Below are 24,267 nucleotides of genomic sequence, written 5' to 3' on the forward strand. Positions count from 1 at the left end.
GGTCTGTGACCTTCAGCACTCACTGGACTGGTTCGCAGCCGAGTGTGAAGCGGTTGGGATGAGGATTAACACCTCTAAATCTGAGGCCATGGTTCTCAGCAGGAAACCGATGGAGTGCCTCCTCCGGGTAGGGAATGAGGTGTTATCACAAGTAAAGGAGTTCAAGTATCTCTGGGTCTTGTTCGCGAGTGAGGGGACAATGGAGCGGGAGATTGGCCGGTGAATCGTTCCTACCCTCACCTATGGTCATGAAGGCTGGGTCATACCGAAAGAACAAGATACAAGTACAAGCGGCTTAAATGGGTTTTCTCAGAAGGGTGGCTGGCTTCTCCCTTAGGGATAGGGTGAGAAACTCAGCCATCTGTGAGGAACTCGGAGTAGAACCGCTGCTCCTTTGCATCGAAAGGAGCCAGTTGAGGTGGTTCGGGCATCTGGTAAGGATGCCCCCAGGACGTCTCCTTGGGAAGGTGTTCCAGGCACGTCCAGCTGGTAGGCCCAGGACTAGGTGGAGAGATTATATTTCGACACTGGCCTGGGAACGCTTCGGGATCCCCCAATCAGAGCTGGCAAATGTGGCTCGGGAGAGGGAAGTTTGGGGTCCCCTGCTGGAGCTGCTTTCCCCGCGACCCGATACCGGATAAGCGGATAAAGATGAGATGAGAACTTATGTAACCAGATTATTGTACGTTTATTTTTTATATTTTTTTCAAAGATTTCAGTTTGTTTTTCAATTGAATTGTTCACGTTATAGGTCACATTAAAGGTGGAAAAAGTTCTGACATGATTTATCTTTGTCTCACTCTTTTACATTACAAAAACCTGGTGTGTAGGCTTTTTATATCCTCTGTACATTAAAAGATGACAATGGTAAAAATCTTTGACTTTTTCAGAATGGATCTAAGAAAAAACAGCCTGAATAAATACCTGCACCAGAGGCTGCAGAAATATCGAATGCTATCCATAGCATTGTCCATATACAGTTTACCGGTTGAGGAAACAGCTGTGTCGTATTTTAGGTTAATTATTATATTTAATATAAATAATATTGCACTGTTTAACACTCCAGCCTCCCTATGGCATCTCTAATTAATTATAAGAAGTTTAGCAAAAAGAGAGACACTGCAAAGGTTAGGCTGATACTCTCAAAACACGTTTTTATTATTTTATATGTGGGGAGAACAAGTATTTGATACACTGCCGATTTTGCAGGTTTTCCCACTTACAAAGCATGTAGAAGTCTGTCATTGTTATCATAGGTACTCTTCAACTGTGAGTGACAGAATCTAAAACAAAAATTCAAAAAAAGATTTTTAAGTAATTCATTTGCATTTTATTGTATGACACAAGTATTTGATACATCAGAAAAGCAGAACTTAATATTTGGTACAGAAACCTTTGTTTGCAATTACAGAGATCATACGTTTCCTGTAGTTCTTGACCAGGTTTGCACACACTGCAGCAGGGATTTTGGCCCACTCCTCCATACAGACCTTCTCTAGATCCTTCAGTTTTCGGGCTGTCGCTGGGAAATACAGACTTTCAGCTCCCTCCAAAGACTGGCTAGGCCACTCCAGGACCTTGAGATGCTTCTTACGGAGCCACTCCTTAGTTGCCCTGGCTGTGTGTTTCAGGTCGTTGTCATGCTGGAAGACCCAGCCACGACCCATCTTCAAAGCTCTTATTGAGGGAAGGAGGTTTTTGGCCAAGATCTTACAATACATGGCCCCATCCATCCTACCCTCAATACGGTGCAGTCATCCTGTCCCATTTGCAGAAAAGCATCCCCAAAGAATGATGTTTCCACCTCCATGCTTCATGGTTGGGATGGTGTTCTTGTGGTTGTACTCATCCTTCTTCTTCCTCCAAACACGGCAAGTGGAGTTTAGACCAAAAAGCTCTATTTTTGTCTCATCAGACCACATGACCTTCTCCCATTCCTCCTCTGGATCATCCAGGTGGTCATTGGCAAACTTCAGATGTGCCTGGACATGCACTGGTTTGAGCAGGGGGACCTTCCATTCGCTGCAGGATTTTAATCCATGATGGCGTAGTGTGTTACTAATGGTTTTCTTTGAGACTGTGGTCCCAGCTCTCTTCAGGTCATTGATCAGGTCCTGCCATGTAGTTCTGGGCTGATCCCTCACCTTCCTCATGATCATCGATGCCCCATGAGGTGAGATTGACCGTCATTCTTCCATTTTCTAATAATTGCGCCGACAGTTGTTGCCTTCTCACCAAGTTGCTTGCCTGTTGTCCTGTAGCCCATCCCAACCTTGGGCAGGTCTACAATTTTATCCCTGATGTCCTTACACAGCTCAATGGTCTTGGCCATTGTGGAGAGGTTGGAGTCTGTTTGATTGAGTGTGTGGACAGGTGTCTTTTATACAGGTAACAAGTTCAAACAGGTGCAGTTAATACAGGTAATGAGTGGAGAACAGGAGGGCTTCTTAAAGAAAAACTGGTCTGATTGGACAAGGTCTGTGAGAGCCGGAATTCTTACTGGTTGGTAGGTGATCAAATACTTATGTCATGCAATGAAATGCTAATTAATTATTTAAAAATCATACAATGTGATTTTTTGGATTTTAGATTCCGTCTCTTACATTTGATGTGTGCCTATGATAAAAATTACAGACCCCTACATGCTTTGTAAATAGGAAAACCTACAAAATCGGCAGTGCATCAAATACTTGTTCTCCCCACTGTATATACACTACTGTTAATGTAAAGTTTGGAGTCACTTATAAATGTCCTTGTTTTCCATGAAAACAAACATGAAATTAATTTAAATAGGAAATATAGCTAAATGTATTGGAAATAGTCATAGACAAGGTTAGAAATAATGAATTTTAATTGAAACAATAATTGTCCTTGAAACTTTTTTTTATATTTGTCTTGCTGACCTTTGGCATTCAAGTTGTCAATTTGTTGAGGTAATCTGAAGAGATTTCACTCCATGCTTCCTCAATCACCTCCTACAGGTTGGATTGGCTTGATAGGCACTTCTTATGTACCATCAGGTCATTCTGCTCCAACAACAGCTCAATAGGGTTGAGATCTGGTGACTGTGCTGGCCACTCTATAAGACAGCATACCAGCTGATTGATTCTTTCCTAAAAATGTCATGCATATAATGGAGGTATGCTTTGGGTCATTGTCCTGTTGTAGGAGGAAATTGTCTCCAATCAAGTACCATCCACAGGGTATGGCATGGCATTGCAAAATGGAGTAATAGCCTTCCTTCTTCAAGAACCCTTTTACCCTGTAAAAACCTCCCATTAACAAAGCACACCCAGACCATCACATTTCCTTCAGCATGCTTGACAGGTGGCGTCAAGCAGTACACCAGCTTCCTTTCATTTGGTCTGCGTCTCATGAATGTTCTTCTTCTTTATCCAGAGACCTCAAACTTAGATTTCTCTGTCCATAACACTTTTTTACTTACTCTGTCTAATTTCTGTGTTCCTTTGCTCGTCTTAATTGTTTATTTTTATTGGCCTGAGATATGGCTTTTTCTTTGCAACTTGGCCTAGAGGGCCAGCATCCCAGAGTCAACTCTTCACTGTTGATGTTGAGACTGGTGTTTTGTGGGTACTAGGCTATTTAATGAAGCTGCCAGTTGAAGACCGGTGAGGCATCTGTTTCTCAAACACTGGGGCCTCCCACTCCTCTTTCTACTCTGGTTAGAGACAGTTTGCCGTGTTCTGTAAAAGGGAGTAGTACACAGCATTGTATGAGATATTCAGTTTCTTGATAATTTCCCGCATGGAATAGCCTTCATTTCTCAAGAAGTCTAGAGTTTCAGAAGAATCTTTGTTTCTGACCATTTCATTTTGAAAACAAGGACATTTCTAAGTGACCCCTAACTTTTGAACAGTAGTGTGTATATATGTTTTATACCTTAACTTTAGACAAAAGGATACCAAGCTAGCCATGCAATTGATGTCAGTGTAGATTTTATATACTATAGTAAGTCATGTGCCATGAACCTCCTGTCATTTCATTTTGAATAAATAACTAAACATTGTTACAGTTTACTTGACCTGAGAAAATACAGTTCATGAAAATGTCATGATAGCACTATGACCATCCTGTGTCACTTTACTTGAACTGAGAAAATAAAGTTTATGAGAATGTCATGATAGCAGTATGACCATCCTATATGACCATATAACATTTATAATGAAATGTACAAATACTTTTTATAAGAAGCCTGGTGTTACAGAATGGTTTGTTGTGTTTTGACAGACATGAGTAGGTGTCATAACCAGTCATAAAAAAACGCAATATATGCCATAACATTTCAAACTGTATGTGTCATTACAGTGTCGTGACCATGCTATGACAGGATATGACATTATGTTTGTGGACATAACATGTTATTGCTTGGTTATGACAGAGTTATGACCATGTTATGACACTACACTTAAAGTAAAGTATTACCTTGTTATTTGTTGGCATGGAATAAGTGGGATGAATGTATCCATAGTATCCATAACGTAGTGTTTACCTGTGAGATCTTTACATAAGTGTGCATTTCAGTTTCTTATCCACCTGGTAAACAAAACACGAAAGAACACTTTTTGGAGGTTGCTTGTAATAGGTACGGCCTGTAACAGATCACCACATGGACATGATTAATGCTGGTGTTTCCAAAATACCTATTGTTTTAAATAGTTCCTATTCATCTTCTGAATAATATTTATACAATATTCTCCAATAGTGAGGTTGTCTATGTATCTGAATGCATGAAGTCAAACCTCCACCTTAATTGAAAAATAAATGGATAGTTTCTCAGAATAGTTTTATAATGAAAATGCCTTGTGCACTCTCTTCATAATGGATGTTGTAATTGTGTTTGACTTTAACCAATCACACTCCAATTAATGTACAAAGGTCCCTTGACATCAATGGAAGTCATTCTGCTAAACCCTATAAAAAAATCATCCCTTGTAGTTCTTAAAATATCTTATTAAAGGAGAAAATGGTCTGACATGATTGTTCTGAATTGCAGCCATTACATAAACAAAAGCTGCATTTTCAATAAGGGTGTGTAGACTATTTATACCCACTGTAAAAATCAGTAGTTTACAGTAATGGTTTACAGCATTCAGTGTTTTAAAAGTGGAAACTGCTGTGTGAAAATAATTATATTCTTGTTTTAAATTACTTTTATCAAGCCAGATTCCAGTATTATTATATTTTATATGTATAATGGTTGTGGAAAGGAAAGATATTGATATATTATATTTTTGCCTTAGAATCTTGTGCATTCACGACATTGTGTATGCTTGTTCTATGACTCTTGTTCTATGAATAATTGATATCTCGATGCTGGTAATTAAAGGTATTCTATGGCATTCTACCCAGAAAGTTGTGATTTAACAAAACAAGGAATGTCAAATTAACTTGCGCACAATATACAAATGAAGTACATTATCTTCAGTAGTCTACTTACGTAGCCTTCTCCTTGGTGCAGATGGATCCCTTCGTGTCCACAGGGGCATTGGGTCCAAAGGTCTTCTCCGTCAAGTCTATAAAGGTATGATTCTTGTAGCGGACTGCCAAGCGCTTGGCTTTGAACAGGATGCAGGTCTTACCATTGTAGGCCACGCTTAGAGGGGAGTAGGGCCCGAGGATGGGAGACTGGAGCAGCTTTCTCTTGCCTTTTCCATGGCCATGCTGGTTGAGGTGGTGCCAGCCATGCGGCTGCATAGAGAAGTGTTTTAAAAGAACGTTGATTAATTACAACAGCTGATTGGCCAGAAATGCTACAGTGTAGTTTAATTTATTAAAGCAGACAATTCCAAATATTTTTTCACATATTAGTGTTTTGTCCAATCAGACCAGCCCTGAAAAGAGTTGATATGAAAACATCAGATGTGATTGTTACAAAAACATCACAATTGGACTTCCTGGGTAAATGCAGTCTGGAGGGGTTTCCTACAAATCTGGTTTGAGGGGTAAGTGAGGTGACTTCAGGCAACTCATTATTTGGTTTCATATGCACAAGGGTCCCAATCCAAAGGCTTGGTGTGCCTAAAATCTGACCCTAACATCAACCCCTTGTTTCTAGCCTAAAAATAATATGATCAAATAACCTTAACTCAATAATGTCAATGTTTGCTATAAGGGAGGGGGCCCAGGCATAAATCCTTTCAGGGGGCCCATGATTCCTTGTGACAGTGTCATGGTATGGTGAGCAGCAGCTCAACCGTTCCGTGCACTCTCACTTCCCATTACACATGAATCCCGGACTTGTTTTGTCATGTCTTAATCATGCACACCAGGTCCTTATCTACTCATTAGTATGTGTTTAAATGTTTCCCCTCTGCTCCCCACATCGTGGATCATTGTTGGATGTTGTCGTCATTTGTGTTGCCATTTGAACATACGTTTCTTTAGAGCCATTGTGTACTGTCGTTTTGCTGCTTTAGTCAGCCCTTTTCTTTCATTGTGTTTTGTTTGTGCTCGGTGTTTGTTTGTTTAATTAAAGAACTACACCGACTACCTCTGCCTGCACCTGGTTCCTTGCTCCCGCAACACCGTATTCCTGACAGACAGCCCTTTTGTAGGTTTTTGTAGTGTTTACTGTGAAATATGTATTTAATCATAACCAGTCTTTTTATTCTTTTTTATAGTTACTAATTCCATGTATTGGTATGGAAGAAATAATTTGTGTAGTGCAAAAACTGAATTAGATAGGAATTATTGCACATGCAAATATAAGTATACCTCAAGTTGCACTGGTTAAATCAAGGCAATAAGTAGAATCTGGTGGGTAAATAATTGGGTACAAAATTTAACAATTAAAGACTGGATCTTTAGGCAAGAGTTTGGGTTGGGCTGTGATGAATAAAGACGAGAACCTGATCAGTTTGGTGTAACCAATTCAGTTGAATGCAAGACACCATTCGAAGAAGGTAGTGAGAGCACATCAGTCTGGGTAAGTAATACAATAATCTCAAAAAGATCTGAGTTACAGTCAACTATGAGGTAAATCATTTACAAATGGAGAGCATTTAACATGATAGCAACCTAGCCTAAAAGTTGACAACTTTCCAAAATATCCCCAGGAGCTACATAAAAAATAACAAATTAGCTAAAAGCCCACCTAAACCTAACATTTGGAGATTTGCAGACCTCCCAACCAAGCATGGTGGAAATGTCAAGATTTGGGGCTGCTTTTGCAACTGAATGAAGGGGTTCACATATTTTTGCACAAATGAAATCTGGGTTTTTGTTAATTAAACCACTTTTGGAAAATAAACAATGAAAATATATAATTTATTCATGTGTCTTTTATTTGGAATGTCTTTATTACCAACCAGGGTATAGAGAATGATTTTCTGAGTTTATTTTAATATTTTATTCAAAAATAATATTTGCAATCAGCACTGTAACCATAAACTTTAACCATAAACCATGAATGATTGACGTCAGTGTTGAGACATCCCAATGATGCTATTCAGACTCTCCCTTTGGGCAAGCCAGCTGGCTTCAAAGTGAAGTGTAGTCTTAAAACGTACTCCAATATATTTTGATATTTAAAGAAATGGAGAGTTTCTAATTAAATATATTATTAGATACCATCAATCTCCACTGAGGTAAGTAGGTTTCTCCCATACTTCATCTTATTATTATTAGGTATGCTTGCCGAAAGCAGAGCACAACTATAGGTTTCTCCCATACTTATTCTTATAGTTATTCCTCCAGCTCTACAGCCTAAACGGTAAAAGCTATAAACACGAAACCAACTACCAAACATCTCAAATGCTCGAACTCGGATTGAGCAGATCTTTTTGATAGTTATTATAATTTTTATACTATATCAATATTTAAATGAAGATTCTAGATGAATCTCCTCCTACATTTTTTAAGCTATCAAGTCCAAACCAATCCCAAGATGTTCTGTCTGGCCCAACTTGAGTTGCTTGTATTCAGATTTTTTATAATATGTTTACTTTTGTAATCATTCAAAGCTTGCATAAATTAATGTGTTTCAATGAGAGCAAAAGTAATTAAGAGGTTTCAATCCAAAACCTTCATGTTTTAAGACCAATCAACCTTTGATAACAACTTAAAAGGTTTGAGACAATTTCTAGTCTAGCATTTGAAGTAATTGAACGGCGCAAGCCATATTTTATTAAAAAGTGGACATTCTCCTGATTAAAATGATGCATCACTTGTACCTTGAAATTTAAATGAGTCACGTACATTATATTTCTTTTTTTTTCTTTGTACAACAGCATCACTCATCTTGTTGTGAGTTTTTACAAGGTGTTTATAAATGCGGATGAGTATAAGTAAGTAAACCGGAAACTGCAATACCGACTTCTAGACAAAAGTGGAAGTTCCTCACTACGCTGGTGCACAGAGTCTATTATCTTTAGTTTTAATTAAATCCCCATTGTTATAAGCAAAAAGCTAGGTAATAATTATGGTGCATGCATTTTCCAACTATCACAAAGTAGGCTATTGCGTATCAAAGCATTATTTCATTGTGCTACAGATTCAAATGAAGTTATGTAAAGGAGGTGAAAATGTAAACGAAATGCGCCAACCGCCTGATTGATTATTAAGCTCTTGAATATACATGTAAGTGCCACATCTAACTTTCAACTAGCTAAGACTAGTCTGTAGCAACAGCGTACTTGGCAACTGGTTGCAGTATTGAAAAGAAACAATTCTTCATCTATTACAATAAACCCATTACTAAACAAACCCTCTGCTTATCTTGCTGCCACTCGCTAGTTAATAGTGAATAACATTTGGAAATAATATCAATTATAGGCCAGGCCCTTACTGTACAATATCTGAACAGTGTCCATTTGGGGGTGATGTGATCTTAAGATAAGACAGAGCAATGGTGAGAGAGACAGCACTACCTTCAGGAATCTTTTGAGTGGGCTTTCTTTAGTGGGGACATAACCCTCAGTCTCCAAGCTCATTCCATCAAGACCACCTGACACACATACACACAAATACAACAGTTAGATACTATCTGACACAAATATATTTTCCTAAAAATGCACTATATTGACATACTATTTGTTTTATGTGTGCAGTAATTCTTTTTTGTAATATTGCATAAATGTGGTGTGACCTACAGTCATGTTAATTGTGAGAAACAGTTGCTTACCTGCTCTGATTCTCACAGCTGGGTAGGGGACATCTGTAATGTAGTCCTCTTCTGTGCTGTAGAGAAAATAGAAATAGTGCATTTTCTCAGATTTATCAGAAGTTGTTCCAACCCAAACCGAAAATAGGCTGTATGGCCTACAGCAGCACTTCTCAAAGTCCGGACTCCGGTCCTGATCCGGACCTGGAGGGAATTCAATCCGGACCCGCCTCCATTTCGTATTTCAACCATAGACTGTAAAAAAATATGGACGTAGTGTCCGTGACGTCACCCCTAGGTTTGTGAAGAGCAGTTTTGAAGCCTAAAGTGGGCGGAGCCAACCGTCGCCATTTTGGCAGCGCATCAACGCACGTCACTCCCGGATAAACAGAAATGGGCAAAGATGCGGGATGAGCTCAGCGAGGAGCCTGGATGCTGACACCTGAAACCTAGCTCGACGTGAACGAGTTTGCTCAGGCTAAGCTAATGCTATATGCTACTGGCCTCCCACTAAGTGACTTGAAGTAAGGCCAAAAGTTAAAGTTCATGTTTTTGCCCTTCGAAATACTATTAAGACATGGCTAAAAGTGAGAATGTGTATTGTGATGCTGTATTATTCTGCTAGTTAAAGTATATTAACTTACAGTATTGCTGTGAGCTTGTGTTTCATGCACAAACATGACATATCAGCCAGCGCGGCATTGCACATCAAGTTCATAGAGAGCTTTATTCAGTCCATTTTAAAATTGTATTTTGGCTGCCTCTCAAATTGGTCAAACCATATTTATTACCTTCAAGTAAATGCGCTAGAAATCCGTGCTCATTCAGGTGTGCATTAGTTCACTGCATGGACGGAAAGCACTGACACCTCCAGGAATTTGCATCTGACGGTACATAAGCATATCATAACGTTAGTCTGTTCAGTGAGAGCAACGGTACCGCAGAACAAGTGTAGCCTCTATATCTATAGACGTTTTACATGTTTTTAAATCTGGAATCTCCACACAAAAGCAACTAAATTGTCATGAAGGGCAAAATTAGCTGTATAAAAACAACAAAACAACATACTGACACCAGGCTGTAAACACGTTTGACTAATGAACATTTAGGCCAGTGTCTCCGTCTAGCAACCACACCTTTTGTGCCTTGGTTTCGGCAGCAGATGGGAGACAGACAGTGCCATTTCTCACATAAGACTGCTCTGTATTTTGCACCATGCATGTTACTTTTGTGGTGTTTTGTTAAGAAAAATCCAGACACTTAAATGAATTGTTTTGCCACTTTTGCACTTGTTATGTATTTTGAATGCAAAAAGCACCTTATTTTTTCACAAAATGAATGTTAAATTGTTATACATGTTTATTAAAAACAAATGTTGTAATTACCAATAGTTCCGGACCTTTGTCATTGATGAAAATTCAGATTTGGACCTTTGAATGTAGACTTTGAGAACCCCTGGCCTACAGTGAGAAAAACACACCGATCAACCATAACATTGTCATTTTCTTATTTTCCTTTTTGCTTCTCCTTTTACGCACACACTACCCTCGCACCTCACACTACCAATAAGTCTGTCTTAAATATGTGCATGAAACCTGCTCTTCTAAATGTTAGATTTCGATCAAACAAGTAATTTTTAATTAATGATCTTATTGGTACCTAAAGAAAATAGCGGCTCATTCGTTCTTATGGAGGAAGCCCCACCATATTATTAGTGGTCCTTGCCCCAAAGGGGCTCAGGGCCCCTGTTATTTTTTGCTAGGATTGTTATTATTTTTATTATTCCTTTTTTTGGATGCATATTCCTGTGAGATTCCTGTGCGCTACAGACTTGCCACTTTGCCCATAGGTGTATACCATATGCCAAATTAATCTATTAGACTACTGGTTCAAAACCCTAGCTGGCGCTATAATAAGCTCCAAAAGTTACACTGACATATCCATCCTGTATGACCTAGAGGTCTGAAATTTGGGAGTCAATGGTGAATTAATGGGAGACAATGGTGATTCAATGGGAGTCTATACTAAATGCATGGAAGTCAATGGGGAATGAATGGGAGTCAGTGGGGAAAGAATGGAAGTTAATGGGGAATGAATGACAATGAATTATGCATAAATGGGTGCAATGGTGGTCCTGGAAGGAAAGGACCCCGTCATTTCCGTTTGTGGATATATTAATGTAATTGATGCTGTTTGAGTTGTCATGAAAGGGGGTGGAGAATCTGCCTTATTTAGTGACATTTATCAATGCAAGAAGATATTTTTTTCTAAAGATTTTTCATCTAACAGCTGCATTGACATGCATTTTCTCATGTTCTGTTAATAACCATTTATAGGCCACCCGATAACTCTGCAAAGTTCTTTGATGACTTTTCCTGAACTACTGTGCATTATTTGCACTCACAATGACTGTCTAATAACTGATGATTTTAATATGCATGTGGATAAGATCAATGACCATAGTGCTGATAGTTTCTATATCACTTTAAACACTTATGGATTATCTTTTAAATCCAGGCGTAAATTATTTTTCTACTGCCTTTACTCTTTTAATAGCCTTTTGGCTTTCTTAAAGGTCCCATGACATGCTACTTTTTGTAGGCTTTAATATAGGCCATAGTGGTCCCTAGTACTGTATCTGAAATCTTTTTTAAAAAATTCAGCCTTGCTGCAGAATTATAGCCACTACAATACAGTCACAGAATGAGCTTCCTTCAAACGGCCCGTATTGGTGTCTGTGACTTTAAATTTTAATGAGGATGAAAAAGGCGGGGCAAGGTGGTGGGTGAGCGGGGCATGGTGGTGGGTGGGCGTGGCCTTTACTATCTTGCGGCAAAGGTAACGTGCATGTTTACCGGTATGTCTGGATCATATTGCAATGGCACGAAGACACATTGAAGCATTTCAGTTTGACCCAGAATCCGATCCAGATGGAGAAGCAACGGATGAAGAAGTTGCAACTCAGCGCCTCCAGAAGGATGTTTCCGAATGGTTAGTTAAAAATATTATGTCTATATGATACTTTGTTAGGATGTCTGATTATCATGTAAGTTAAAGCTAAAGCTAATCTGCTTTTGCCTTTTCATGTTTCTCTGATTTGTGATGATTTTAAAGCTGTGTTAGCATCTATATCAGTAAATATTCTAGTTTAGAGAAGAGGGTTTTTTTAAATGTAAAAATTCTCCCTTCATATCATGAAGTCACGTTACACAAGATATATAAAGCCTATATATTTATGTGCGCGCAGGAGTAAATCATTTTGTTGTGTAACATTATGTACATAGTCGTCGGTGAAATGTTTGCCACAGACATGCAAAACTTTGGGAAGCTGTGTCGGCGCTTTTCTGGAGAAAATGAAATCATTCCACTGGTTCTTCTGTGGCATGTACGAAGGAAGTAAAAAAAAGGCTTTGTTGCTCATCTCTACATCCTATTACTGAGCAATTATTGTGTTTCCTTCGCTCAAAAGCCATGATGCCCCTCCTCGTCGCGTAGACAAATTGAAGTCGCGCTCACACACGTGTGCCTCACACCTGGCTCTATTTAAATTCTTTCTCTGGGCGGGCAAAGCAGAAAAAGGGGAGTTACCATGGGAGTTAACAATTTCTCCTTGCGACGTCACAAAGAGACGGGTCCAGATCAGCCTTTTTGATTCTCCGTTTTCTCCAAGTCAGAGAAAGATAGAAAATGCTCAATTTACACCGAATGGAATTTTTAGAAAATTTGGGACCATATATAGGCTAGGTGAACTCATATTAATGTTAAAAAACCTCACAAAATGAAAATTTCATGTCAGGGGACCTTTAAATGCGATGTTTTATTTGTATATATATATTTTATATTTTAATGATTTTTCTTTTATGCTAAACATATTTATAGTATGCCTGATAATGCCTAATTTAAAGCATTTACAATCTAAATCCTTGAAATTCTTACAAATGTGAACAAGCAAGAACAGGTCAAGATCAAGTCAGCCTCAGGTTGAAGAAAGCTTATTAGAGCCAGATATAAACAGGGCTAGTATGGTTGTGGCCGTTCAGCTTGTTTAGTCTTTCCTGGGCTAACCAGGCTGACTATGCAGGCTGCCTTTGGCATCAGTAGCTTAAAGATCTCCAGTGGTTAATCTCAATCAGATCCTTTTAACCGTCTAATCAGCAGCCTAAAGTTACGTTATGGGCTTACTGAGACTATGACTATTTCAACAACCTCCATCTTCCCCTTCCCCTTCCCTGTACACCCACACTTCACACAAACCTGATTAACCTGCATCTGCTAAGCCACTAAAAAGCCAGAGCTGTGCAACAGGATTGCTGTGTGGTTTATGTGTGTGTGGGAACTGGGTCACATTATGAGTCAGAACGCCTTCCTTCTACTCAGAATGCAAAGATCATACTGACAGGATTTACAGTCAATACCCAAAACCGATCAGGCTACTGAAACAAACCCAATCTCATCAAATAGAAGCCTAGATAAAGGAGAACCATAGTGAAGATAGACTGTGGTGCTTTGCCCTGTATTTGAAGCCTATGTACTTTTGCATCACTACCAAATGACAGTGTTTGCAAGAGGAATTGCTTGGGGGTGAATTGCTTTTAACCCAGTTGATCACTAAGCGTAAAGTCAACATTGTGAGTGAACTTGCTGTGTATCTATGGTTTACTTGACTGAAATGAGCCTGAAGTATTTTAATTGGGATCTGGCTGGGTTTATTTACATGACAAGGGCATTCCACCCCTTTTGGTATGCACTTTCTAAACAACTATCTAACAGATAGATGCTGTTTGATAATACCCTGATCGGCTGCATCTCAGACGATACCCTAAACAGCTGGTAATGATCTTAATGCCCTGGTACGTATCTATCTGGGGCATTTAATTCCCAAGTCTTAATTCCCAAGGCATGTTTGTATAGTACACACCTGCTGTTAACAGGGTTAACAGTAACCTGCCAGTAAAATGGCTCTAAGTATTTCTCCACCTGGCTCAAGACCATAGGATCAGGATTCATCCGCTGTTATAGAAATTTGTTGAACTGATGTATTAGTGAACTCTTACTCTTTTAATAGTGAGCTTGTTGTAGTGTACAGAGACAGTGTTTAGACAGGATTGGGGAGTGCCAGGTGTGAAGAGAGGTCATTTTTTAATTGTTGTGGCACACATTCTTGCATGTTATTGGTAGACCAGTGGGTCCTCTGACCATTTGCTAATCTGCTTAAACCAATAAGGGTATCTGTCCTTCATTTTCTTTAGGAATGTGGTTGACTTTCTTTTACGATGTTCACCTTGCCCCTACTTGGGTAAACATTTATGGCAGGAAGAATAAGGATCAAAGGATGTCTTTAGAGAATGAATAAGCAGCCTTATCACACCCTTATTTTTAACTGTAAAAGGTACTCTGACTGTTCTAGGATTCCTCAGAGATCCTCACAGGTCTATTCGGTAGGCTTTTGACGCGTCTCTCTATTTGTAAATAATATACAGCATAATAAATTGCTAATTGTGCCTCTGTACTTCCATCAAGAGTCCTTATGAATGGAATTGCCTTAACACCACCCAAATCATAGAAAACTAACAGTAGTTGCTGTACAGGGCTGGTGAAACTGTTGGCTCTAGAACTGTTAGAAGTGTTGCTAGATGGGGTGCAGTTTGTGGAGTCTGCGTGTGTTTTTCGGTATAGTGTCAATGAAGCCTAGCCTACGCCTGGTGGTGATTATGGGGCTATTGCTCATGTATTGAGATGGAACACTGGGGTGACATTACTGAGGGTGAAAACTCTTTGGTGCCATGAAAATCATGGGATGTACTTAGAAGCATTGTGAGCAAAAAGAAAAATGCCCAACAGAAGAATTAGTGAGATTTTAAACAGGGTGGTTTAAATTCTACAGCTGTTGTATAAATTCTACAGACATGTTGTATACGATTGAAGTTACGTTTCAGGGTGGTCAGTACCCTGACACAGAGTTCAGTGTATAGATTATAGTTGTGTCTATATGAAGCTAGATAAGGCAGTAACTGGTATGAAGTGTAGCATTTTGTAGGTACTGTATTCATCGATAAGCCCTGAGAATTTAAGCCTGACAAAGCCCTATTGAAACAACCAGTATACACTCACCTAAAGGATTATTAGGAACACCATACTAATACTGTGTTTGACCCCCTTTCGCCTTCAGAACTGTCTTAATTCTACGTGGCATTGATTCAACAAGGTGCTGAAAGCATTCCTTAGAAATGTTTGCCCATATTGATAGGATAGCATCTTGCAGTTGATGGAGATTTGTGGGATGCACATCCAGGGCACAAAGCTCCCGTTCCACCACATCCCAAAGATGCTTTATTGGGTTGAGATCTGGTGACTGTGGGGGCCATTCCAGTGCATTGAACTCATTGTCATGTTCAAGAAACCAATTTGAAATGATTTGAGCTTTGTGACAAGGTGCATTATCCTGCTGGAAGTAGCCATCAGAGGATGGGTACATGGTGGTCATAAAGGGATGGACATGGTCAGAAACAATGCTCAGGTAGGCCATGGCATTTAAACAATGCCAAATTGGCACTAAGGGGCCTAAAGTGTGCCAAGAAAACATCCCCCACACCATTACACCACACCACCAGCCTGCACAGTGGTAACAAGGCATGATGGATCCATGTTCTCATTCTGTTTACGCCAAATTCGGACTCCACCATCTGAATGTCTCAACAGAAATCCAGACTCATCAGACCAGGCAACATTCTTCCAGTCTTCAACTGTCCAATTTTGGTGAGCTCGTGCAAATTGTAGCCTCTTTTTCCTATTAGTAGTGGAGATGAGTGGTACCCGGTGGGGTCTTCTGCTGTTGTAGCCCATCCGCCTCAAGGTTGTGCGTGTTGTGGCTTTACAAATGCTTTGTCAACAAGGCAGTTTCGCCCACAGGACTGCCGCATACTGGATGTTTTTCCCTTTTCACACCATTCTTTGTAAACCCTAGAAATGGTTGTGCGTGAAAATCCCAGTAACTGAGCAGATTGTGAAATACTCAGACTGGCCCGTCTGGCACCAACAACCATGCCACGCTCAAAATTGCTTAAATCACCTTTCTTTCACATTCTGACATTCAGTTTGGAGTTCAGGAGATTGTCTTGACCAGGACCACACCCCTAAATGCATTGAAGCAACTGCCATGTGATCGGTTGATTAGATGATTGCATTAATGAGAAATTGAACAGGTGTTCCCTAATAATCCTTTAAGTGAGTGTAGTTTAGGCAGCAGGCCTTTAGATTTGACACATTCTAGGCAAGGCATTTCTGGGAACCTGCGGTGGTTGAGTTTACAGATTAGAATATGATACTTGAATAAGTCAAGTCTTTCGCCAGTTAAAAAGAACTGCACAGTGCAGCTTGTTGTCTATAAGAGATGTAATGTAATATAGATTGCTGAAGTACACTCATGGCCAGCTTTGAAGCCTGAGTGCACCTCTAGGCATGCCACCCCACATGCTTAATTAGTGGGTCCATGCTTGTGTTTAAGCCAAACAGTGGATCTGTATGTTATATGCCTTTTATGCAGAAGTCTAGAAAAATGACCAAGAGCACCAGAAAGATTAGAAGACAGACGTCTGCTTCTTGACTTCTATGACCTATGACACGTTTAATCCTCCTTTATCCTTCTTTATCTTTTGCTAACTACATGTCACGAAGAAGAGTCACAGAGTGAATATAAAAAGTGGTTGCGCAAAGGTTACGACACACCTAGTTGTCTATTTGTATTTCCAAATGAAGAGCTTAATTAAGGAACATTGAATTAGCAAGTAGGTCAATGCACATGACCAGCAAGGTTTTTCTCTGTAAAGACCATAGTTTTTAATTTTATAAAAACAGAAGCTTCTGGCAACTGTTTGCCACATGTGCAACGTCTTTTGAATTTTTGTTTTACTAATTATATTTATTTTACTCTAAGATTTTTACCATGTTTTTCTCTCTTCTAAAGTCCAGTTTGTGCTTACGGCCTCATGACTGCTGTGATAAAAACAAAAACATGGTTTCCAAATATTTGTTGCTATTCCATTCTGTTTCAACCATTACAATAATGCAATCCTGCTGTTTCTCCCTCCACCAGTCTTTACTTATATCTACCATTGATCCTTTTCATTGCACCCTCAATGTAGTGTAAGCTGCTATGTAAAATTCAAATAAGCTCAACTAAGCTTCTTTGATGCAGACTAGATCTAATTCAGACTGATTTCACCGTAGATGGAGGTGCAGTGATAATGATGTCTTGGAAATGAATGTATGCGCATACTACTCTCTGTGTGTGTTTGTGTGCCCTGGTTGGCAGTTTGCCATGGCATGAGACTGTGATGGCATGCAAGCTAGTTGACATCTGTGACTTATCACCTGCACCTGTTCTTCTGCCGAGAAATCTACCATTAAATAAACAGATATATACCAACACAGACCCTCAATAAAACCATCCCATCTGATACATGTCCAATCTCTGAATGTAACTAAATATACACAAAAAGACTACAGCGGTAAATAAAGTTAAAGACCATGCTCATTTCACTCTCAACTTCTAAACCAATGTGTTCCCTCAGCAGCTGGCGTCCTACAGATCTTATCACAGAAACACAATAGGGAATAAACACTTCCTCTACACACAGCCAGGTCTCAGCTGGATGGAAAAGGCTGATGAAGGCTATGTGTGTGTATGTGTATGTGTGTGTACACATGCACTAACTAAGCCCAGCCGTTTGTTCCTGTGCCAGTTTAGCAAGATCAGCAATGGGGATGCTGCAGTCCTTTCATTGGCTGAGCCTGTCACACGGGGCCGGGTTGCTGAATAGGCCCTTTACATAATCATAGCCATGCCAGAGCCACTCCTTTGCTCACCTCACAGGGACACATTAACATGTGCACACACACACGTACACTGATCAGCCATAACATTATTACCACCGGCCTAATATTGTATAACCAAAAGAGCCCTGACCCGTCGAGGAATGGACTCCACTAGACCTCTGAAGGTGTGCTGTGGTATCTGGCCATAAGACGTTGGCAGCAGATCCCTTAGGTCCTGTAAGTTGCGAGGTGGGCTTCCATAGATTGGACTTGTTTGTCCAGCACATCCCATAGATCCTTCATTGGATTGAGATCTGGGGAATTTGGAGACCAAGTCAACACCTTGAACTCGTTGTTGTGTTCCTCAAACCATTCCTGAATAATTTTTGCTTTGCGGCAGGGCACAATGCCGAAAAAGAGGCCAATGCCATCAGAGAATACCGTTGCCATGAAGGGGTACACATGGTTTTCAACAATGTTTAGGTAGGTGGTAGAACATCCACATGAATGGCAGGATCCAAGGCAAGACACACTACCTCCGCCGGCTTGCCTCCTTCCCATAGTGCATCCTGGTGCCATGTGTTCTCCAGGTAAGCGACGGACACGCACCCGGCCATCCACATGATGTAAAAGAAAACGTGATTCATCAGACCAGGCCACCTTCTTCAATTTCTCCGTGGTCCAGTTCTGAAGCTCACATGCCCATTGTAGGCACTTTCGGCAGTAGACAGGGGTCAGCATGGGCAACCTGAATGGTTTGCGGCTATGCAGCCCCATACCCAACAAACTGCGATGCACTGTGTGTTCTGACACCTTTCTATCAGTACCATCATTAACTTTTTCAGCAATCTGAGCCACTTTAGCTCATCTGTTGGATCAGACCACACAGGCCAGTCTTCACTCCCCACGTGCATCAATAAGCCTTGACCACCCTTGACCCTGTCGCCAGTTCACCGCTTTTCCTTCCTTGGACCACTTTTGATAGGTACTGACCACTGCAGACTAGGAACACCCCACAAGGGCTGCAGTTTTGGAGGTGCTCTGACCCATTCGTCTAGCCTAGATTATTACATTTTGTTGTACTGTACTTGGTATGTTCAATGACAATAAAGTTGAATCTAATGTAATCTAGCCTTCACAATTTGGTCCTTGTCCATGTTGCTCAGATCATTACGTTTGTCCATTTTTCCTGTTTCTAACACATCAAATTTGAGGACACAATGGTCACTTACTGCCTAATATATCCCACCCACTGAGAGGTGCCATGATAACGAGGTTATCAGTGTTTTTCACTTCACCTGTCAATGGTCATAATGTTGGCTGATTGGTGTATACTCAGAAGGAGATGCTTCAATCCATACACAAAGTCACAAACCTACACAGAAAGAGGAAGCATGCAAAATAAGAGCATGTACATATTCAAGACATGAAGTTAAGCATCTTTGTATGGACACAAATACATTCTCTCTTTGACTGTATGCATACACACATACTCTGTGTTGGCATTACTAGTGAGGAATAGTTGTGGTGCGCACCAAACAGTAAACTAGACAAGTACGCTGTGCCCATGTGGCAATGCTGCTGGGAACTACTGCTCTACCTAGTTAGCGATCACCCTGCATTATACACACAGTGGGTTACCAGCATATGTATTAATGGATTCATTTATCTTTTCAGGGAGGCCTCTGTAATATTCTTATCTGGGTTGTTGTGGTAGATGCATTATTCCCAGCACCCATAGACCCATATAGTCTTCGTGGCCCCAGTGTCGCAAATTATCTGTGCAGTTGATGACTAATAATATTCTGTTAGGGCAGATTAGACTGAAGTGTTTCAAAAGACTGTAAGATCCACAGCGCAATGCATCTTTGTCTGTTATATATGGTGAACTCTAAGACAGATTCAGGCTGTAGTAAGTCTCCTAAATTCTACAACTTCTGATTAATGAGGGCTTTTATGAGAGGTAAAACAGTATACATAGAAAAGATAAAAACAAGTCGGTATGATATGTCATGTTAATTCATAACAGGGATGTAGGAATGTACACCATTTGAAAAGTATAAGGAAGTCGGACATGACTGCAGTCTTGGGTAAGCTGTATGCAGCAACACTGACTGTTATCCAATCCTGAAAAGATTTAAAAGGACCCCTAAATCAATGTTTACCATATCATTAAACATTTTCTTATTTGACAAATTTACTGCAGTCTTTTACTTTACTACCTTCATTTGTATAATTATGTTGGTGTATTGTTTAAATGTTTTAATTTTTATAAAGGCTTTATTTTGCTCTTTGCTATGGCTGCCTTTCCTCTTGAAACCATGCTACCTTTCAAATAGATCTGTGAATCTCTTGAATACTCGTCTTTTAAATAAAATGCTAAGAGTAAGACAGAGAAACATGGGAGAACAATTACTATTTTGTTTTTGATGGGGCTCTTTCTTTGGAGTTCTGTCTATATATCATGGTATACAGTTTGGTCACCAGCTACAATCTCCCAGCTGAGCAAAACAGGCAAACACAGTCACATGTTAGTCAAAAGCAGGTTCAAGCATTGAAATAGGAATATTAACAGAAAACCAACAGAATCGCCTTAACAACCAAGTATTTATGCAGTATTTATTACCTTTTATTTATAGAGACAAACTAAGCATTAAACACTTAAGTCATTCAGTAAGCCAAGTCATTTATCCAGAGCAACTTATAGTAGTAATTGCATACATTGTCATACTGCTCTCTGTCCATCGGAATCCAACCCACAACACCTTTGTTTCAAGCTCCATACAGTGCTGCAAGGGATCACTCTGGTGCCAGCTGGTTACGTGCTTCTTATTTTTATACTTTAAGAGGGAAGCAATGTATGTTTCCAAACTTCACTAAACTGAACAATACACACACAATACACACAATAGCAGTATAATTAAAGTGTATTATTTTGGAACTATTTATTTCATACATTAGTACACTAAACAGTATTCATATATAATTTAAGTAGTCTTTAAAAAGTATAATTAATGTGTTAGAATGGAACCACTTATTTTCAACTTTTGTTCAGTACACTAAAGACACCTCTAATGTACAGCTCTGGAAAAAAAATATTCTTAATTTCAACCCTTCTATTCCTCAATCAAAACCTTCCTTTCCAACTTTTTTGGAAAGAAAAGAAAAAGGTGCAGTGGTCTCTTAATTTTTTCCAGAGCTGTATTTCAAATATATTACAGAACCAGTCAAAAGTAAATACACTGTAAATACACTGTATATATATATATATATTATAAAAAAATTAAGAGACCATTGCACCTTTTTCTTTCCTTTCCAAAAAAGTCGAAAAGGAAGGTTTTGAGTGAGAAACAGAATGGTTAAAATTAAGAGACCACTGCAAATTGAACACTTCTGTATATATATTGAAATACAGTAGATTCTGCATATATCTGTGTATTACAGAAAATTGTATGCTAATTATTATTTAAATAGTACTTCAATTATATTTTAATACTATTAAAGTATACTCCTTTTTAGCTTGGGTCAGACTTGCCTACCTTAAATGCACTTTAACTCAAATCGACCACCTTTTTGTTGTAGTGTTGATGTTTTGTATAGACCACGTATTTTAAATTTGCATTATATTGTGTTTGCAAGTTTACAGTTTTTGTTTCATTTATAATTCTAGTATATTATTGATGTTGATTATTATAATTTAAGAATATGATTGACTTTAATTATAAATTGGTTTGCAATTCAGCCACTAACTGCAAAATACTAATAAAACACATTCCTTCTAACACTAATTACACAAGTACTAGCAGTACTATAATGTTTAACATGGACTTATAATCTATGATATATTGAATATAATTATTATATACTGAATTCAACTGTAACTAATAACTTCCTGTATACAGCACAGATAATGCCTCAACACTGGATCCTTTTTTTGTGGTTAATAAAAATATACTGTCTGCAATCAATTGGAAAAATTCAATGCATAAGTAAACTTTGATTCCTGAACCTTTGGTGAAGTCACTGACCCTATGACCATGCAACAGTGTTGAATATTATTTTTTTTTCTCCTGTTCTCTCTCTCCTGAGTTTGGCCTCTGTATATTCAATCTAGCTATAATCGGACCTGCAGGACCGTGTACATTCAGGCAAGACCAGTAGCATCCCCTTTCTCTGAATATGTAAACAGACCCAGTGCCCTCCCTCCTCTCCTCTGTACCATCCTTCTGTTTTGTTCTTCCTCTCACTCCTCTCCATTGTTCTGGCCTTATTTACCTGTTTCCTAACAGACAGAGGGAGATAGAGAGAGCTGTATAGGACAGACAGCAGCCGTGACATCAAGAAATGTCTGCTGCATGCTAAATTATACACAGTACCTAGTCATAGTTTAACTAACACTTTTAAAGCATATGTATCAGGTCTGATGCCTAGTGTATTTAAATTGCAATAGGGAGAAAGAGAAAACAGAAAGAGAGAAAGAAAGAAAGAGACCCATTTCACATCAGCCTCCCAGCATCCCCAGATTCCTCCACCTACCTCCCTCCTCACAGACCCACACACACACTCAAACAGAGAGGATTTACCTTCTGTCCAGGAGAGTAGGCACTTGATCGAAGGACAGGGTGGGCTGGCTGAAGGCAGACAGCAAGGCAGAAGAGAGCAGAAGGAACGCGTGCGCAGCCATTGAGACAATGAGAGTAGACTGCCGCTGGTGAGATCCGCTTCATAATCTGCTCTCCCTGCATCACCAACCGCTGAGCTCGCTCACAGACAGCCGTGGCAGCCAGTCACATCACAGCAGAGATCAGTGTGCGTCATACTCACACAGTCACAACAGCCCCTCCTTCCACCTATCTTCCTTTCTCCTTACTCTGTCATCCTCCCTCTTTCTTTACCTCTTTCTTCCTCTCTCATGCACACACTGTGTAGCTGCAGGCAACCTAATTCTTTTACACCCCTCATAAGATTATACCAATTCCGGCACAATAATGTACATGCAACTTACTTGAATGCATTAACACATACCACACACGGACACTGAAACTACACAAACAAACGCACACCGTCTAGCCCAAACACACACATACACAAACACACACACAGAAACAATCACCTTGGAAAGTCAAGGTCAGATTATGTTGATTGTGGTGAGAACTGGACTGATGTTGACAATATTTTAGGAGTAGGTAAAGAAAAAAAGGCATGTATGCATGGCTTAGATCCCTAGATCAGTCTTATAGGCACTAACAGGAGTCAATTAAAGCCTGTTTCAGCCCACACTAACAGACCTATCACATAAACAGACCAGTCAGTTTGTCTTTTCAGTTTCCTCAATTGCTTAAGAACTTTAGTCAAACCAGTATTAAAATGTTCAAATCAGTCAACACAGGCCAAACCTGAAACACCATTGAAACACCATAAATACTGCACCTGAACGATACAATCAAAACAATTACTTCCCAATGTATTCGTAAAAAAATCTATCTACGTTGGCAGACAACATACATAGACATATACATACATGAGTTATCTTACTACCAAAATAATACATGTTAAATGAAAACAGATTTTCTCAAAACTATAAACACACTTCTTGAAACTCACACCATATAACCCCAGAAGTCTGCGGTTACAGTGCCTTGCAAAAGTTTTCGGACCCCTTGAACTTTTCAACCTTTTGCCACATCTTAGGCCTCAAACATAAAGATATAAAACTGTAATTTTTTGTGAAGAATCAACAACAAGTGGGACACAATTATGAAGTGGAATGAAATTCATTGGATATTTCAAACCTTTTAACAAATAGAAAAATTATTCAGCCCCTTTACTTTCAGTGCAGCAAACTCTCTCCAGAAGTTCAGTGAGGATCTCTGAATGATCCAATGTTGACCTAAATGACTAATGATGATAAATAGAATCCACCTGTGTGTAATCAAGTCTCCGTATAAATGCACCTGCTCTGTGATAGTCTCAGAGGTCCGTTTAAAGCGCAGAGAGCATCATGAAGAACAGGGAACACACCAGGCAGGTCCGAGATACTGTTGTCGAGAAGTTTAAAGCCGGATTTGGATACAAAAAGATTTCCCAAACCTTAAACATCCCAAGGAGCACTGTGATAATATTGAAATGGAAGGAGTTTCAGACCCTTGCAAATCTACGAAGACCCGGCCGTCCCTCTAAACTTTCAGCTCATACAAGGAGGAGACTCATCAGAGATGCAGCCAAGAGGCCCATGATCACTCTGGATGAACTGCAGAGATCTACAGCTGAGGTGGGAGACTCTGTCCATAGGACAGTCGTATACTGCACAAATCTGGCCTTTATGGAAGAGT

General features: G+C 39.5%; 1 protein-coding gene across 2 annotated transcripts in view; it reads right to left on the reverse strand.

Moving 5' to 3' along the window:
- LOC105008508 (V-type proton ATPase subunit S1-like protein) overlaps window positions 1–22,727 on the reverse strand; it is a 46,193-nt gene extending 23,466 nt beyond the window's left edge. Inside the window, exons 1-6 of one of the 2 annotated variants that reach the window (XM_034295751.1) lie at window positions 22,519–22,591; window positions 10,507–10,581; window positions 9,913–10,005; window positions 9,143–9,198; window positions 8,889–8,965; window positions 5,459–5,709 (exon numbers count right to left, since the gene is read on the reverse strand). In XM_034295751.1, coding sequence (XP_034151642.1) covers window positions 5,459–5,709; window positions 8,889–8,951 — 314 coding nt within the window. In that variant the 5' untranslated portion in view covers window positions 8,952–8,965; window positions 9,143–9,198; window positions 9,913–10,005; window positions 10,507–10,581; window positions 22,519–22,591. Of the gene's footprint in view, window positions 1–5,458; window positions 5,710–8,888; window positions 8,966–9,142; window positions 9,199–9,912; window positions 10,006–10,506; window positions 10,582–22,518 lie in introns of both variants that reach the window. The other variant, XM_010867825.3, reaches the window with a different exon arrangement.
- Between the last annotated feature and the right edge of the window lie 1,540 nt (window positions 22,728–24,267).

This window comes from Esox lucius, chromosome 12 (assembly GCF_011004845.1).
Source record: "Esox lucius isolate fEsoLuc1 chromosome 12, fEsoLuc1.pri, whole genome shotgun sequence".
NCBI lineage: Eukaryota > Metazoa > Chordata > Actinopteri > Esociformes > Esocidae > Esox > Esox lucius.